This window comes from Rhipicephalus sanguineus, chromosome 9, assembly GCF_013339695.2.
Source record: "Rhipicephalus sanguineus isolate Rsan-2018 chromosome 9, BIME_Rsan_1.4, whole genome shotgun sequence".
Taxonomy (NCBI): domain Eukaryota; kingdom Metazoa; phylum Arthropoda; class Arachnida; order Ixodida; family Ixodidae; genus Rhipicephalus; species Rhipicephalus sanguineus.
The window spans coordinates 8,356,030-8,375,614 of record NC_051184.2 but is presented as its reverse complement, the minus strand read 5'-3'; the positions used below and the strand labels follow the sequence as shown (position 1 = coordinate 8,375,614).

Sequence of the window (19,585 nt, the reverse complement as noted above, 5' to 3'; positions counted from 1 at the left end):
GCTTCACAGTAGTGGTGCCAAGCCTGAAGGAAGAGCGCAGCTGGGTGGCCTTCCTTGTTTCTCTCTATTTTTTATTTCTTTCTTCTCTTTCTTTCTGTTTCTTGTATCACTTTTTGTATCTCTTTGTTTCTATTTCTTTCTTTCCTTTTTGCCCACTGTTTTTCTATTTCTTTTTTATGCCTGTTTCTATAGCTTTCTATATCTTCCTTTCTCTCTGTTTCTTTCTCTTTCTGTCTCGCTCTCTGTTCTATAGCTTTCGTTCTGTCTTTCTCTCTCTCTCTCTCTATTTTCTCTTACTTTCTCTCTCTCTCTCTCTTTCAAGTGTTTCACGCGCTGCACTTCGCCGAGCAGAGTTTTCGTTTAACACTCGCACCTACTGTACACGGTAGTGGGGCTTGCCCACTTCCTCTGGCGCGTACCCACTTGAGGATGCGAGCTGCTAGAGCTTCGCTGTGCCGAAGGCGAAGTCGGTAAGCGCTCCAGTCGCGCGGATGCGCGGCCGTCCGCCCAGTCCGCCCTCGGTGGGAGGAGCGGCGCAACCACAGCGCCGCCACTCCACGAGGGAGGAGGAGCGGCGAGATGCGCTTCTTCTCAGTCGGCCAGCAGTTGTGTGGAGGAAGCGGCGCACACGGAGGAATGGCTCCAGCGTCGATAGAAGGATTGTCCCAACGTCGTCGTCGCCGGCGCCGGCGCGCCGCGGGGACACCGTGAGCAGCATGCCGGTGTGCGGCCACCAGGGCCTGCTTGTGCTGTGCGCCTCGTTCGTGTGCTGCTGCTGCCTGCTGCTGCCGCCGTCAGCACAGGTGAGATGCGAAACTAAACACTCGGTCGACACGTGCGCGCTCTCAGCCAGCACGTGTTTTCGTCCCGACCCCCCGTGTGACGAGCCTAGCCGCGGTGCTGCGTTCGCGTTCGAAGACGATGTTACCAGTGTGGGCATTGGCATTTTAAGCGAAGCTTCTATGAGTACAGATCCGTATGGCGGCTTAGTTAGCGAAAATAGTTAGCGAAAAATCCCGCGCTGGCAAGTGTACAGAAATGCGGCCCCGTGTGTACACAAACTGGGTTGAGCTCTCGAAGGTGCGCCATTGTCTAATAAGTGATGCTCTGTCGATCGTAGCTTTGCCGGCGATCAGCCGTTTCCGTTATGGAAATCTGATCTTTCATCGAGGTCGCTTGTCATTTCACATTGTCACATTTCGTTGGCGCCTTTCACTGCTGCATTTCATTGTTTCACGCATGGCCGGCGTTGTTGCCTGCAGCAACAGAGCTCTAAGCACGTGGGTGAAGGTCCAATTCCCGGCACATGGAGGAAGGAAAAAGTTTAAAGTTAGCGGGGAGCATTGCGCAATGTGACTGAAAGAAAGAAAGAAAGAAAGAAAGAAAGAAAGAAAGAAAGAAAGAAAGAAAGAAAGAAAGAAAGAAAGAAAGAAAGAAAGAAAGAAAGAAAGAAAGAAAGAAAGAAAGAAAGAAAGAAAGAAAGAAAGAAAGAAAGAAAGAAAGAAAGAAAGAAATGGAAATAGTACGTCAGGCACGCACAGGCGAAGCTTCGCTTGTCCCCAATTTTCCGATAGGGGAAGTGCTAATTTTTCCAACAGCTGAGCTTAAGTGTATCTGTATACACAGGCACGCACACACACGCACCATTCACGGCGGCGTAAGGAATACTTCCCATGCATCGCGAAGTGTGGCGTTGCGCCACTGATGGTGATGTCGTGACAAAGGATAACCTAAAGATTACAGCAAAAATTAAATGGTGCCAGTTACCATTGTCAATGCGAATGGCATAAGGGCCACTCGAATACATTCTGTAGTCGGCAATGTGAAACGCGCCAAGAGCCTCAGCGCGTTGGCTTGCACGCGGAGCATTCTCAACGGCGCTATATTCCTCCTGACAAGGTATGCGCCTGAGTGTATGCCTTACCAGCTATGCCTATGGGCTAGAGCAGTGGTTATTAGCCATGTATGTTTCGGGGTCCCTTTGTCGATCGGTGGAAGTGATGAGGGACCCCTTTCTGTGAAAGAAAAAGGGCAGGCTGGGGTCATAAATCAACACAACATGCCGCGTGCTAAAGTGCCACGTCAATTCAATCTGAACAGCTCGTCAATAAATTTGTGCGGTCTGCAGCCACATTAAACCTGTTTCTAGCTATGTTCGCTTTTCAAATATCCAAGCCTAGAAAAAGTATGCTCGCGTGCATGTGTCGTAAAAAACGGCAACATAAGCTCATGAACAAGGGAAAACATAAATCAGTTCTGCCGCAACGCATGGTTGTTATGCGGTGAAGCCAATCAAAAATCAGAACGGGCCGTTGTCACAAGGCACAGTGCGCCTCCAAAAATTCCGTTATTTCTTGTTTTTGTTTTCGAGGATGGGTTTGTCGGACGCCCATTTGAGAACCACTGGGCTAGAGCATAGGGCGTCGGCACTGTAGGTGGATCGACGTGTTTTTGTAAGTGTAGTAGTTGTGTCCACATCGTGGGCTTACCAGGCACGCCCACTACACTGGCGTTTAAAGGGTAACTCATGGTGTGACGTAACGTCAGCACTCACGTGAGAGCACATACGTCAGTATTATCGAAACGAAGTGCACTTTATGGCACGATGATGTGAATATCATACGTAACTTTCGTTGGCGTATTCATCCGGGGTCGAGCGACGCATGAATATAGCTTGCTGAATCATAGGAATACAAATGTAATGTTTATTAGACTGCTATAAAAGCGTACCCCCACTGGAACCATAGACGTTAACGTGACATGACGCCTGCATCGTAGGAGTACATATGTAGCGCTTATTGCTTTGTTATAAAATTATATAGCCAGCACCACAACCACAATTGACATTACGCTTGCATAGGGGTTTTTTCCAAAGCAGTTTCAGACCTGGCGTGGCTCTGTGGTAGAATACCTGACTGCCACGCAGAATGCTCGGCTTCCATTCCTGCTGGGATCCTGATTTTTATTATTTGAATTCGTCGGGCCAACGCTGCAGGTGTCGCTTTTTACCAATGTCTGTTCACGCCGTTCTTTGGTAGATATAAACTATCAATCACCTGTGGCGCATACCCGTATACCACGGCCCGTGGTAAACGGGTATGTGCCATACCTCTCTGGACGAAAGGGTTTCACGACGTACGCGGCAGGATTTTCACGGTATTCATGTAATGACCAGACAGTCATATTCGTAAAGTCCTCTTACCCTCCCATGCTAATTTTGGTCTACACCAAGTTAAGGAGGCGATCACGAGAGCACCCAGACGTAGGCGGATAGATAGATAGATAGATAGATAGATAGATAGATAGATAGATAGATAGATAGATAGATAGATAGATAGATAGATAGATAGATAGATAGATAGATAGATAGATAGATAGATAGATAGATAGATAGATTAGATAGATAGATAGATAGATAGATAGATAGATAGATAGATAGATAGATAGATAGATAGATAGATAGATAGATAGATAGATAGATAGATAGATAGATAGATAGATAGATAGATAGATAGATAGATAGATAGATAGATAGATAGATAGATAGATAGATAGATAGATAGATAGATAGATAGATAGATAGATAGATAGATAGATAGATAGAAATGCTTCGCATTTAAGAAGTACTTGATCTGCGAGCGGCTCCTACGAGGCTTAATTTCAGAGGTGAAAGCAGGCAAGCGCTGCTTTCACTTGTCAGTAAGAAACTGCAGGAGTTTCGAAAAGCCTCCTTGGCCGTGACATCGAATCTTAATGGCATGTAGCACTTCAACGATGTAATTATAATAATTGTTGGGGTTTTACGTCCCAAAACCACGATGTGATCATGAGGGATGCCTCAGTGAAGGGCTCCGGAAATTTCGACCACCTGGATTTCTTTAACGTGCGCCTAAATCTAAGCACACGGGCCATTAGCATTTTGCTTACATCGAAATGCGGCCGCCGTGGCTGGGATTCGATCCACCGACCTTCGGGTCAGCAGTCGAGCACCATAACCACTAGACCACTGCGGTGGGTCACGTCCACTTTTGTCTCTTAATGAACAATTAGAATATCAGCTTCTGGTATTTGTTCTTTGATCCACTCTGCCCTCTCCCTATCTCCTAAAGTTACGCCTATCATTTTTTGTACCAACGCACGCTGCATAATTCTTAATTAACGTGCGCCCAAACCTGCGTACAATGTTTGTATTTCATGTTTTCAATTCGCCCTCATTTAATTTCATTTCTTTTCAGTAGCGTTCATGCACCCACACCCTCGTGTAACGCCCTAATCGGGACGTCTGATGTGCTGTTACAAATGAATAAATATAGCGAAAAAAAAAGACTTGTGCCCAGAAAAACAACCAACACTAACCATACAAGCGAGTAACAATCACAAGAAAACGATACCGTCGAGAACAGTCGTCTGCCGTCGGTGATCAGATTCACGGTAGCGGAACGCGTTATCGTTTATGCACGAATGATCGAAAATTGCAGAGTTATCGCTGGTGCTCGCGTTAGCTCCACAATAAACTTGACTGTTCGTGTCGTGCGTGCAATCTTGTCAGAATAGTCTAAAACCATCGAGAAGTTTCTCAAACATTGCAGCGCCGAGCGATGGTAACAGTGTTTCGTTGGTGAAATCCGATCTCTCTCTCTCTCTCTCTCTCTCTCTCTCTCTCTCTCACACACACACACACACACACACACACACACACACACGGTCCCTTCTGTATTCGCCTAAGACGACTCGAAGGCGAAAGCTATCTTTTTCTTCTCATTCGATGTACTGATCCTCCTCAGCCCCCCCCCCCCCCTCCGAAAGCTTTCTCTACTTAACGTGGTTTTGCACTGCCTCAAGGATCGGAGGCATTGCAAGCTTTCTGCATGTCACCTGGTTCCGCCCTGCCTCCATGATCGGCCCACCTTTTACCATGTGATGACGTCATGTTCTCATGATGACGTCATGTGAGAACATGACGTCATGATGACGTCGCGAATTTTAGCTATCTGTGACGTCATCGCGTGATTACGATTTTTCGCATCACCCGTGTTGACTCCGCCGACGGTCCATTTTCGCGTTTGATGAGGCATCTAGGGCCTTCGCCTTAATAAAGAACTAAACGCGCGTGGCAGTAGGCAAGTTATCGCGCTCAAAGTATTCCAATACGTTCGAGTATGGCGGCACTGAAGAAGCGAGGACTGACTCGGGACACCAGAGTCGTGAAGGAAAAGGCCTCGGCGCTTTTGTCGACTTGACTCATGCGCATACACCACTGCCGACGTGCCGCTAACATATCTCCACGCGGCGAGTCGCCAAAACAGTGCGACAGGCGCCACGCTCGTGTGGTAATGGGCACGGGCCGGAATTCGCGCCAGACGCGCGACATATAACTCCTGTCACTAACAGGCGTGTTCTCAACAGCTCATTAGCTTTCTTTTCATCTCCTTTGCGTTGTCCTGCATGCGGTGTAGAACGCGCTACACGAAAGGGCGTCGCGCCGTACGCGCCACCCGCAAAACTAATTACAGGCACGGTCTGCAAACAGTCCGCTGAAATATCACTTGCAGATTGCATTGCGACTTTGTTGTAGCGTACACGGTAAAGCTTTCTGTGGAACTAGCATATACAATAGGGCGTACCATGAAATATTAAGACGCATTACGCATGCCATGTTGTACAGCTACTATCACATTGCTTGCTTGCTTGCTTGCTTGCTTGCTTGCTTGCTTGCTTGCTTGCTTGCTTGCTTGCTTGCTTGTTCCTTGCATTTGGCTCACACCCACAACGGGGTATTGGCCAAGAAGCCGGTGGTTAAAGTAAATTGGAATATTAAGCAAAAATACAGAGCGTTGTCGAGGAAGACGTGGTTCTTGGGGTTGGCCCACTCTCGGCCATCTTGTATGCGCTTAGTCATAAGGTGAATCTAATGCTACTGCAAATACGGCTTAACAATCCATGCTTAAGGTCGTAGACTTTAACGTCCCTTCGGTCAATATTGGTCTTTAAATAGTTGCGTCAGCCTTCATATTCTGCTACCTAGTATCGCCCGATACCACTTGTATTCGAGCATGCCCCGTCTGTCGCACCACAATTCGCTACGCCCAGTTTTATTTGCCGTCGTCGTCGTCATCATCATCAACATCATGCGAACACGCAGCAAGCGTGCCGCAGGCGGCATCGCGACATGCTCGAAATGATTTAAACGCCTCGCAATGCAAAACGATGGCGCTCGCAGAGGGTGGCTTCACCCGACAATTACTCCCAATGTAAGGAAGAAAGCTTCGCCGAAATCTTCGTAGTGTGCATACGCGCTCTCTGTACAGCGTTATATATTTTTTCGTTCCTTTCCTATATCTCAACGGTAACGGATATACGATTCTCAAAAGTGTACCGCGATGATATGAACAGTAATAAAAGCGCAAGCTTGTTTAAGTTATATAGCAGGTGCAGTGAGATTAGTTATATATGTTAAAAGGAGCGGTGATCCGTGATGCTAACAATATATTATGTAGCAACTTGTTCTATTTGCTGCAGAATTCAAAACGAAATGAATTAAAACAGTAACCAGTTTTAGAAAAACACAACATTAACTTTGTGTGCACGATCAAGGTGGCGGGATATGAATGACGGAGGAGTTTTCCAACTTCTTGATTAAAAAGCTCAGATATCTTTGATTTTTCTTTTTTTTCTGTCAATAAAAGAAAATGAAATTACGTTAGGAAGTGCTTGCACGCGGTTTAAAAACATACAAAATTACTCTCACAACATTTCACCACCCCAGGCGAGATTTTTTCACCATATTTAAAAAAAGAACAACGTGGAGCGGGGCTTCTAGCACAAAACAATCTCTTCGCGTCCGCGTGTTTTCGCTCCAAACAAACTCAGATTTGGCAGCTAAACCGATATCTCATTTTATGGCATTCTACAAAGCATTCAACATTATAAAGACGGCGATTTCAATTTATGCACTTGAGTGGATACAGCCGCATAGAAGCTCGTTCTTTCCTTTTTTAAGCTTTCGCCCTCCTCGGAAACATTACTTTCAATGCGTTTTTTTTTTTTTCGAAATCAGAAAATGGCGACCCGCCGGCGGCTTGTTACCACGCGGCCATACAATATGTTCAAATTAATATCAGGCTTTCCTGCACGTCTCCTTTGGATCCATAAGTTCACTCTAAAAAGACAGGGCGTGCAAACACGGACACAAGAAAGAAGTCAGGACACCACAAACGCCATAAGTTCACATTCGACATGTCGCGAAATCGCGACAGCAGGGTAGAAGAGCTTAAGCAAGACCCAATCAGTATGTTTGCATACGAGTACGGACAGCGATTGCCGTTTACAAATAACGCGCAGCGTTTGAACCGTCGAACGCTACAATGGATATGGACGCTGCCCAGCAAAACTAAGGACACTTTTTACCACATGTAGTGTGCTGCCATCCCCAAACCGAAGTCACTGGCAGGGCCATTCGGGCGCTCGAAGCACTGGCGTGACAGCCGGGCTGAGCTCAGTGCAAGGGGGGCAAAAGAGCGGAACCCCCCTCACGGCGCTTTTCCCTTGGCGGCGCAAGGACGCACCGCATAGTTCTTCGAAGCGCGCAGATTACGTGGTTCGACGAGTTCCTCTTTCTTCTCCGGCGTTGGTGCGCGCAAGCGGGGCATAGCGCTGTGCGATTCGGCTGCGCACCTTTAATTGCGAGCTCTCATCTCCGGTAATTACGCTCTGCAGCACAGAATCCCTGTGCTCCCTCGTCGTATAATTACAGGTGCGCAGCGCACCGCCGACTGCAGCGGAGGTGTACACGTAAGGCAAACATTGAGCGCTGTTTATGGTCGGCCTGCGCTAATAACAGCGGTGAAAGTCGGCTGTCTTCGAGTACGTCTTTTTTTATACTGCTTTGCGAAGCCGATACCATGCGCCCGCAACCTGCTGATGCTAATGCGCGTACGAGTGCGCACTCATTTTGAGCAGCGCCAGACTTGGCCGCATCCATGGGAGGGCACTATCTTTATCCTCGCCGCTTACGCGCACGTGCGAGCGTAGAACTTCGACCGCTCGATAGAGTGTTCGTTGATGATCTGAATGGATTCGACTGCGTATACCGAGAAAGGTCGGGCGGCTGCGCAGTCTTCGCGCCGTGCCGAAACTGGTATACAATTAAACATCCATGTAACGAACATTAATACGGCGAAAACTCGATTTAACGAAGTGATGACCACGCCCCAATCATTACGCTAAATCGAAAAGTTCGTAAAATCGAGAAATGGATTTTTCGGTCAAGAAAGTTGCGAGAAGACGATTAGTGCCATCTCTCGCATAAACCATTAAATAACGAAAGCAACCATCGTGTTCCTGTGGAATCATTTAAAGGGAAAACAAACCACCACCGCCCCTTGAACCATTTGATATGGAAAGGCAGTACCGAGTGCTAAGTCCGTTGTTCGTTGCATGGGCGCGGCGTGCAGCGTCATCAAAATAAAACTAATGTGACTAGCACAATATAGCACATCCAAAGCACATATAGCGACGTCAATACGAAAAACGGCAGTCGCGCAACACACGGGGCTGACCGAATGGAATGCGCAGCGCATGAAATGTTGGATTAACATAACAATGCTTGCTTATGGGTGAGTTTGTTCACTACGTTAAAGATACAGCATAGCTCGAGGAATGGTACACACGCAAACGCTGTATTCCGAAGATAACGAGAGAATCGCTTGTTCCGACTTCCTCTCCCTGTCTTTGTTGCGAGCTGTTATGTCTTTAAGCATGGAATACACTCACCTGAACTGAGCAGTCCACATGCCAAAACCGCGTCCAATGAAACGTGAGTGTTTCTGAAAACTCAGTGCGTACAAAGCGAACTTAATTGGTACCCCTTCCGTCAACTGAAAGTTCATTTCAGTGGAGCTCATGTGTTTTATTCATACACATTTGAACTGTAATACGAGCGCATTCTCTATTTTTGGTTCTACAAGTGATAGCACATGATTTAGCGAATGTATATTCATGTCACATATGTGCATGCGAAATAACTCATTTATTTGTGTATGGGGTTTTCGAATTCTCTGTTATCAGTTTTGCTGGCACATGTCACGTATCGATCTCCTGAGCCCCGTAAAGCTCTCTCCCTGCCATGCTTTAGCCCAAGAATCCTGTCAGGATATGTTTCGGGAAACAAGGAGGACCGAAAAAAATGCGTTGTGGACGGCTCCATATTAATTTCGATCACTTGGAGTTCTTTAACGCGCACTTGAAGAACACGCGCATAGTAGAAGTGCGTTTTTTTTTTTTCCTGCTCCTTTTGAAATGCGGTCGCCGCATACCGGGCGTCGTGGCGGTGACGTGGTGACATGGCGGGCTCGATGCCCGCCACGTCATTAGCACAACACAGCCATTGAGGCACAGAGCCGGATGAAATCGACACCTTGCAAAATTGTAGCATGCTCATGCGCGAACAGATATATTCTCTGACTTACATACTAGTACAACGAACTATTTTTTTCTTCTATTCAACGCTTCCCTGCCCTTCATTTCTCCCTTTATCCTTGCACACCATAGGTCTTACATAATAGCTGTTGGGGTTTTACGTCCCAACACCACGACATGATTAAGAGAGACGTCGTAGTGGAGGACTTCGGAAATTTCAACCCTCTGGAGTTCTCTAACGTGCACATAAATCTAAGCACACGGGTTTCCAGCATTTTGCCTCCATCCAAATGCGGCCGTCGCGGCCGGGTTTCTATCCAGCGACCTTCGATTCAACAGACGAGCCCCATAACCACAAGACCACCGGGGCGGGTCACAGAGCTTTTCATGAGGCGTGACGTTCACCGAGTAATTTTAGATGCGAAGCAGCTTTTGCTCGGGGCTGTGTCCGGCGGCGGCGGTGGCGGCCGCGCTCCACTGCGCATGCGCCTACTCTCTCTCCCACTCTCCTCCTTTACGTAAGTGTTCGCTCGCCTTCTCTCCTCCCCTGCGCTGCAGCCGCGGCGCAGCCTCTCCTCCCACGTGATGCGGCCGCGCCGCAGCCAAATACAGCCTGTAATCCACTCTCTCCTCTCCCTCCCCCATTTCAGGTGTATATAAGCGCTTGCGCTCGGTCGGCTTCCGTGATTCTCGCCTCGCTCCCGTTCAGATGAGTTGTAACGTCAACGTCGGCGCCACTCGTTCACTCGGCGCTAACGGAAGCAACGCACAAACACAGTGTTAACACAAACACAAAATACAAAGCTCACACACTAACGGAAACGCCGAGTGAACGTAACAGAAACTTGGTGTGCGCCCCCAATGCCGCTTCGCATCCACTCATGGTCCCCTTGAGTGGGAGATGGTGTAATTTTTTGAAAACCCTTTGTGGTGCTCGCGCACCTTCTCTGGAATGTAGATGGGTGAACGCACTTTGAGTGGGAAAAGCATCCTGTGAACGAGAGTTTTCGTCAGGGAAATATTTTTTGCGGGAAAGCCAACCTACAGATTTTCGCAAAAGCGTCAATGCAAAGCGCAGCGAGAAAATTCCGGTAAGCCAATCGTTGAGCGGTCAAACACCGCACGACGGTCGTATAATCACATTTTCGCTTTGCGGAACACCAAGCTCGCGTTTTACTGTTTTAAAGATTGTCTGCTGATAATTTTCATCACTGCTGTATTTCACAGTATTGCGTTATTAATGAACATATCTCATAATCGTGTGATATGTTAATGCGTAGAAAACCATCTGTACAAACTCTATCGCGGTAATCTATGTGGTCACCCTGTATGTATGTATTGGACTCTGCCCTTAGACTTCGCTCATTGTTTATGCGCCTACATATCGTATATGTACATAGTACATCTCATTATCTTTATCCTTTCTTATTCTTTTATCCGTTCTAGCTTTTCTTGTTCTTTTTTTTCACATATAAAAAAGTCTATAAAAGCACCGCACGGTGGTCGCATATAATCACATTTTCTCGTTGCGGAACACCAAGCTCGCGTTTTACTGCTTTTTGAGAATGTTTACAAAAAGCACCACCGCTTGACGACGGTCGTATAATCACACTTCAAAACAACGCTATATGCATTCTCGCCTTCGTTAAAAGTACATGCCGTTCACAAACGCCGCATGCTTTGCAGCATGCCACGCGCACTCCGAAGCCGACCTCAGCCAAGCCAGCGCTCGCGGGGCGCGAAAATTAAATCGATTCCAAGATAGCCACGCTTTAGGGGGGGGGGGGGTGGCACCCCCACGTGTCCTCGCCCTTCACCCACCCTGGCTCGTATTCGCACCGGACGGAATTCGCGTGGCACACGACGAGAGACGTGTTCATCGGATTTTCCCGAAACGGCGTCGCGCGTTCTTGGCTGCCGCGTCAATCGATGTGTATGTCGAGCCGTGTTTTCCCTTAGTTTGTCTTCATTTCAGCTTTCGCGACTGGCTTATAAGAGACAAGCTGACACGAAATAGAATAAAAAATGAACGCTTGGCATCGTAGAGGAGGTAAAACAGTGCGTGTTTATCGGTATTGATAACATCGAGCGCGTCAATAAAGGAGGAGGAGGCCGACGAGTTCAAGCGAGCGAACGGGAAATGAAGCGTAAAAGAGAGACAAGTGTTTGCTTTGTGTTCGGAAAATGTCCGTATGCGAATGGCGCCACGCTCGTGTTAAAATAATAACGGCAATATGTTTTCGCAATGACAGGCATTTTTTTTTCTATTGAGCTATTCACTTAAACGCACTTCCGGGATAATTCTTCTTTATTATGCATTAACGTCCACGCGTCTGCATTTGCGCTTTTGTTGTAATGACTTTTTGTTTGTTTGTATTTTATGTATTGTATCTATACTTCAAGATTGCATTATTTGCCTCTGTCGTTCATTTACCTTTCTTTGTCCCTCTGCGGTGTGCAATTGTACGGTGATTGAATGAATGAATGAATGAATGAATGAATGAATGAATGAATGAACACGGACACCGACAAATATTGCAAGTGTGAGATCTACCGGACTAACGACACGCGCAATGGAACGTACGGGTGCAGCTTGTGCACGTCACCTAAGCAAGGCCGCCGCGGTGCCTAGTGGTTGCAGTGCTTGGCTGCTGAACCGAAGGCCGCAGGTTCAAACGCGGCGGTCGCATTTCGATGGCGGCGAAATGCTAATGGCCCGTGTACTGTGCGATGCTGGTGCACTTTAAAGAACACTAGATAGTCAACACTATCCGGAGCCCTCCACTATGGCGTCTCTCATAGCCTGAGTCGCTTTGGGACGTTAAACGCCACCAGAGGCGTAGCCAAGGGGGGGGGGGGGGTTCAAACCCCCCCCCCCCCCTTGGCAACGTACGCACACACGCACGCACGCACGCACGCACGCACGCACGCACGCACGCACGCACGCGCTATCTACATGCATGCTTGTACTTCCAGCGGCTATCACATTGGCATCGGGTATATAGCATTGCTGCACCCCTCTGTAAGTCCGATGAAAAACAGCGCGAAAACGGGACAGAGGGGAAGAAGGACACAACACAAGCGCTTGTGTTGAGCGTTTCTTCCCATCTGGCCCGTTTTTTCGCGTTGTTTTTCATCCCTCTGCAAGTCCTTCGTTTAGGACTGGGCGATGTTTATGGCACAAAAAGTTCTGTTGACAGTTGCAAGTTCTTCCTGACTGCCGGGAAAACCGAACTCACCAAGGCGGCGTCATGCAGGAGATCTGCAGAGCGGCCGTGCCTCGCAGGCGCACGACGGCAGCTAAGGTGTCGCAGCCACTCAGCTTTGCCCGGGCTTCGTTCTTTCTTTGCCTTCTTTTGACCATCACAGAAGAAGCAGCACGGTTCGCAGGAATGAGTCTATATACCTTTTGTTCCGCTCTCCCTGTGTACACGCACCGACAGACAGGATTCTGAAGTCCCGCCACTTCGTCTTTGAGCGTCAAATAAAGAAATTAAAGGGAAAATGAAGAAATAAAGTGAGGAAGTGAAGGGAAGGGGTTGCACGGAGCACCCCATTGGTGCTCCGTGCAACCCCCGCCACTACTTCACGTTGGAAGCTCGCGCGAGAAGAGCGACAGTGTGCAAGAAACGGTTCGAAAGTGCGCAAGAAAAAAAGTCCTTTTGTCGCTGCTGAGGAAAGGAGGCTCTGGCAGAAGCGGTGGAAGAAGAAGCGCACACTGCTGCGGTGAGGGTGAGGGCGAAGCCGTCCTCCTCTCTTTGATCGGAAATTTAACGAGAACAAGAGCTGCGCAATTTGCCTAAGCTAACAGCTTTGTCGCGTTCTTCTCGCCCGCTGAAAAAGAAAAGAAAAAAAAATCGCGAGCAGGGTGGAGAAAGGCAAACACGGCTCCGTTCTTCCCCTGAGCCTCGCGAGTGGCCGTCTTCCTCTTGCACGGCGCTCCATTCCGAGGAGGGAGGCCATGCGCCGAATATTGGCACCTCTATGGGCGACGTCAGTACGAGCTGGATGCTTCGACGTTCAGTAGTATGGTACATTCGGGTGGTTGTCTCAGAGCACTCCGGAGACTCTGAAAAACTGGTGTAAATGAGCAACTAAAAGCCATACTACTGAAATAAGCGGGCCAATTCATTATCAGGAGGGAGGCACATGACTCGCATATCTGCTTGTTCTCTTCGTAGAGCTTTAAAGCTACTGAATTCACCACTTTCAAACGCGGTCAGAGCGCTCTCAAACGAGCACCCGAATGTGTTATTAGAAAACGTTCGCACTAAACATGCGAAATTTCAGAAAATTCTTCCCGCCCGAAGGCTGTGGTGCTCTTAATTGTCGAATATAAGTTTATTTCTTAATTGTCGAATATAAGTTTATTCGCGTTACTGACTCGTAACTGCAGTTACGTACATTGCAGTACTTAGTGGAAAAGCGGCAGCTGAGCCGGTGTCGAGTCCGCGACCTCAAGCCTATCAGGAGGATGTAAAGCCTTAAGCAGTGAATCACGGGACATATCCATGACGAATACGGACACAGTCGTTGCCGTTTCCCGCCGCAACGTGACAGCGGATTACCTGACTGCGCGAATGAGCCCATTCCGAGCACGCGTTGCACCCAGCGCTTAAGGCCGCGCATGCGTTTCGAGCTCGCGACAGGACGGACCTCTGGTTCAAGCAACAAGCTTTTACAGGGCGGGTCTGTTGCACAGGTTCCGTACAGTGGAACTCGTGGAACGCTGACGGATGGTGCGTCGTGCTGCGCGTCGCAGTCCTAAACTTAGCGCCCTGACGCACCCCTCAGTCGACGACAGGGTGCGCGAATTCCCGGCGGCAAGCACAGCGAGCCCCTCAGAAGCGACAGAGCAGCTGCGGTCGTCAACGCGGCGACGTCCGGCAGTCTTGCGCGCATTGCGTGAAGCGCACCAGCGCAGGCAGCGGCAACCTCTCCATGCGTACTTCTGAGTGCAGTCCGCCACAATATATATATATATATATATATATATATATATATATATATATATATATATATATATATATATATATATATATATATATATATTCGTCATGGACTATGCTTAGACTCTGCGTGTTTTGCAATCGTTAGGGTCTTTTAGCAGGGCTGGTTTATTGTACGGTAAGTACGGAAATACCGTACCGTCGTCGGCGGCATGTAGCTACTTTAATTTGCGCAAGAGGTGTATTAGACACTATAATCATCTAATCATCTCATTATGTTATCGTACTCATGGGCAACTCGAACAGCTAAAACGTATTGGGATCTTGGTGCATTTAACATGGAACGGTACTACCGTCACTGCTAAAACACCCAATTGTGACCTGTGAGCCTATAATGTATCGAAACCAGGCAGATAATCAGAATTATATATTTAGTGAGAACAGCTTGCGTACCATACCGGTCATACATATTTTTCGTCGACTGATTACATAAGCAGTTCTGCGTACAACTCACTGAAAGTTATAAACCCCACAGCGCTGAAGTCTCCACTAGTTAAAATGCAGCTCGCAGAATCCCAAGAACTAAAGGGATAATTGAAAAGAAATAAATTTCCTAGTTAAAGCTTATGAATCATAGAAGGACATCTTAGCTTAACTCGACTATGAGGGCCGAAGCATACACCGAGAATGTCCAGAAGCGTAACAAGGGTTTTATATGAAGGGGGAGGGGGGTCGACACATTTGTGTGTACGTGCATCCGCGCCTTTGCATGTGTACAATTCTGTGTCGCGTGTCGCCTGCATGGCTGTGTCGCGATGCGCCAGTTGTGAAGATCTAGCAGAAAGATTCTTTTATAACGAGGCTGTATATGGCAGTGGTTCAGTGTATTTCTGCTAGGCGTAAAAAAAAGAAAACGTATGTGCCACACAAATTAGGCAAACTCCACCACTCACCGCCAGCACTCTAAAAATGAAGAAGACAACGCACGGGCGGTAGTGCAAGGTGATGTCGTGGTACACGTGAGGAGCACGTCGCGCGTATCCATTTCCGGTGGGGTCGGGCTTGCTCGGTGAGTCGAACAGAGAACTTTAAAGCGGCATAGGTTAAACTGAAAAGGGACTTTCTGGACAGACATTTCGGATTTGGTTGCAGGGTGTGTGATCGGCTGTGGTTCGAAGTTCTGTGTCACCTCTGTGTTGTGTACTAAACAGCTTCGCTGGTCATTCACCTTCACAGAGTGACTCACAGATTTTTCATGCGGCCAAACCAATCGTGCTCTCTTCCCGTGCGCAGGTTCCTCCCTCAAGCGGCGACCTCTCCTTCAAGCACCGGCTGTCGTCTTCGTGCAATTCCGTAAGCTCCCTGACCATGCCACATACTACTTCGGTCACCGAGCGCCGTAGAAAAGGTCGAAGAAGCGAACGCACGCCGGCGCCGCTGACTAGCAACTGAAGTTCTATGACCATTTGCCGAATAAAATTTCAGTTGCTCGTCAGCGCCGTGGCTTGTCGTGTATTCCCTTCTCTGTCGCTTCTTCCGTTGCTTACGACTTTCCGCGGTTAAATCGTATAAATTTCCTACCGGAATTACTAGAGAAATCCATCCCGAGAAAGCACGCATAGTGGAGGAAGATTTATAAATGGAAGCCTTCCACTCGTTCTAGTTCTGCAGCACGAAGGTATACACATGAAACCCATTCGTACTGTTTCGGGATTCGAACACAAAACCAACGCCATACTGGATAAGGAGTAGAGAAAGAGTTAAACTATGTTTTTGAACACGCTGCTTATGCCGGGGGGTGGGCAGCCTCCTCAGTCCAAGTAGCCGTGAGCTTGAGCTTGAGCCGTGAGCTTGAGCTTGAGCTTGGGCCTAGCCCTGCTCATTAGCTGTATCTGGTCTTCGGAACTTCGGCTTGTCAGTCGTGCCTCCCACTGTTCCTCTCTTGGTGGTTGGATGACGCTGGATAAGGAAGAAATTATTTTTCTGAGAAACCTGCCTGAGTTTGTACTGCAGCTTCGTCCTACAGAACGAATCTACGACAGTATTTTTTTCTGTTGAACAGTTACTAGAGGCAAATGTGGAGCTATAGTCTGTACGGGAACTATAGATACGACGGTTTAACCAGCACTGGAATTATTCACAGTATGCACACATACATACGCCAAAGCATATTTGCGACTTCCCGAAATCCGCTACTTTCAGCAACGTATTGCGTTTCAGGTGCAAGAAGAGCTGGCAAAGATCAGGTATTTCCACATGGGTCGCAGTTGCATTGATACGTTTAGGAACATATACGGGCTCTTAGAAACATCCGAAAAAAATTGCAATCAGTACCGCGCGCACGCTGGAACTTTCGAAGCCACAGGCACGAATATTAGACCTAGACGTGTACCAACGATCATTCTGTTCAAGTCACTTCTTTTAGTTCGGACGCTCTTTGAGCATGGTTTCCCGTAAAAGACGCATGTTCACTATGGAGGCGCACAGCAAGTTTGCGAAAAACTTTATCTGCACTGAAAGGCCCCGACATTGATGCGAGCCAATGGGAGACACGCGGGCGTGATAAGACAGAAAAAAATGGCACGGAAACGACGGGAAAATAACATTGACATAGACTATTTTTTTCTTGCCGTTCTCCTCCCCCCTCCTCCCCCCCCCTCCCCTATACACTTCATTATAGGCACGGACGCAACGCTGCTTTATCGGGGATGAACTGTTTTGTCACGGTGAGCTCTGCAGTCATATCCCACCTCCCCGATCTTATTATCATATAATAAGCAACAACGTTCGGGATTATCCAGACAGATGCTGCCCATTGCCTTCGGCTCCGCGTGAAGCGCTCAGCTTAGCAAGCGTGCGCGCACAGCGCGGGCCGAGGGATCCCGGACGGTGCCGTGCCCGAATACAGCTCGCCGGAGATTACGTCGAGGAAGGGTCGCCCTCGATATGCATATATAGGAACGCGCCGACCTTCCAGGAAGGTCCTAACTCAACAGAGGTCAGGTCGCGAAGAGTCTCCCCGCGTGTGATGGATGTGGGTTTGAGAACCGGAGCTTTTTTTTTAAAGGAATAAAAAAAAAGAGTATATCGTAAATGTACTCCGGCAGAGTGCTCATCCATGGCACCAAAACTTGGAGGCTATGGAACAAAAAAAGGCTGACTACCGGCTTTTCTGGCCCCTATGCAAAGCGACGCTTCGGCGATGGCTTGCGCTCGCTTTTCGTTTAACTGCTTGCTCCCTTTATGCTTCGTTCGTTCTTTCCTTTTTTCGGCAGTCGCGGGCTTTATCTCGACGTTTACCGTGGGGCTTAATTTCCGTTCCGTACGTCTACTCTCTCACTCTTTTTTTTTCTTTGCGCTTTGCTTTACAAAGCAACGAAGAGACGATAACGAAAAAAAAGAAGCAGCATCTCGTAGGGGCGGTCTGATGTCGAGATTCTGCGCAAAGAAAGGGTCACTAGCATCACTAGCAAAGCTCCTTTTCACGCCGCACGAACAAAACACACAGACACACGCACGCACACAAATACATAACAAACAAGCAAACAAAGACAAACGACAGAAGACTTGGGCGACATTGCAGAACCTCAGCCTAACTTTCAGCAAAGGGGCATTTTTCGAGGAGGTGCAATATGAACTTTAAGGTCCCCTAAACAACTTCTGAAGATACAAAGAACCAGCGCGTTATTCTCATCTGGCGTTTCCAGTATTTTCGGCACAATTCGTGATACCAGCTAGTTTGTTCACGTGACGTCACGAGGAAATAAGCTCCCGATTGGTCCATATACGAGGGATATCAGTTGTGAATTGTCTCTTACCCTGCTTTGCCATGCAGTCGCACGCCCGTCCTGCCTTGTCTCGCATGACTATCGTGCACGATCAACTGTCTTCACTGCGTTTTGCGCGTTTTCGACTAACCAAGCGGACATAACAGCGTGTAGCCGAAAAGCGCGAAATCCTGATAGGCTCATCACTTAGAGCTGACATTGTCCACGTGTTTTATGAAGAAATAAGGGGCGAGGAGGAGATAGCACCTGTATGAAGGGTAGTGAAGGCGGGAGAGAGACCAATCTCTCTCTCTCTCTTCTTTCTACTCGAAGTGGTTCAGGGAACCTTTAATACTCGACACGAATGGAAATGCTATGGCCCTCACAGCGTAGAAATAAGAGCGGAGCCACGCTCAGGTGGGTCGTATAATCGCCTTAATCGCTTGGTATTAGTCTACTCAAAACTGCTGCAGCATGGGCTAATTTTTATGCCCGCATACGGTTAGCAACACGATGCAAATAACCGAGCAAATAACCGAGCCACTTTCGAAGATGTAGTTGATTACATTTACTAATTGCAGCCCCAAGAAAGTAACTGACGAATTATTGAAAAGTAATCGATTGCTTCTACGTTACTTTCTTCACAACTTATATTTTACATTCTACAAATACAGCAAATTAAATGTCTCGTCTGCCTCTACTTCCATGCGTCCTCCGCATGCCGTTCGCATCTTATTCATTATCGCTGAAAATTGCGTCCACATTTTTTTTGGCGTTTTTCCGTCATATCTTCTTTAACGACATCAGCAGCGAAACTGAAAACTCGATCGATGCTCACGCTGGAGCGAAGGTAGGTGTTGTGACGCTTACGAATAGACCCTGCTTGTGGCGCATGCGAACAGACCTTGCGCGCAAGCCTGTCGTTACATTGCCGCAATATCCCACCTCTGGGACCGTTGCGAAGCAGCGCTACACATTTTCAAAGCACGGCTTGTAGAAGACGCTCCTCGTAGGACCAATAAAAAGGTGACATGGCGATCATTATAGAGGCATAACAACGCCGATTCAGTTAGCCGACGCCAACATAAACACTGAGCGCACTGGCTTGCCCGCCATAGCATGCGCAACCGTGAAGCTGAGAATAGCACACTAGAGGGAACTCTGGCGCTAGTGTCTATGGGAGCTGCAACACATGACGCTTCAGCCAGCATGGGAATGATGGGTAGTACATGAATTTACCTAAGCTTCGTTCTTTCGGCTCCGTGTGGCTCTGCGTGGCCGGCGGCCGCTTTGTCGCAAAAAGAAGTTCAGAAAAAGCTCAGCAGTCCCACCTCACCAGGTCACCATTTGCAATCAGCTAACGAGGTTCACAACTAACCATTCATTTGTCCGAAAGAAAAGTCATAGCACAACAATAAACAAAGCCACAAGTGCGTTCGAAGCCGCAAGCAC

General features: G+C 48.0%; 1 protein-coding gene across 1 annotated transcript in view; it reads left to right on the top strand.

The window, feature by feature from the left end:
* The first annotated feature begins 328 nt into the window (after window positions 1-328).
* The window catches only part of LOC119404564 (metalloprotease TIKI1), a 118,838-nt gene continuing 99,581 nt past the window's right edge, over window positions 329-19,585 (top strand). Inside the window, exons 1-2 of the mRNA XM_037671110.2 lie at window positions 329-803; window positions 15,660-15,719. Coding sequence (XP_037527038.1) covers window positions 492-803; window positions 15,660-15,719 — 372 coding nt within the window. The 5' untranslated portion in view covers window positions 329-491. The remainder of the gene's footprint in view (window positions 804-15,659; window positions 15,720-19,585) is intronic.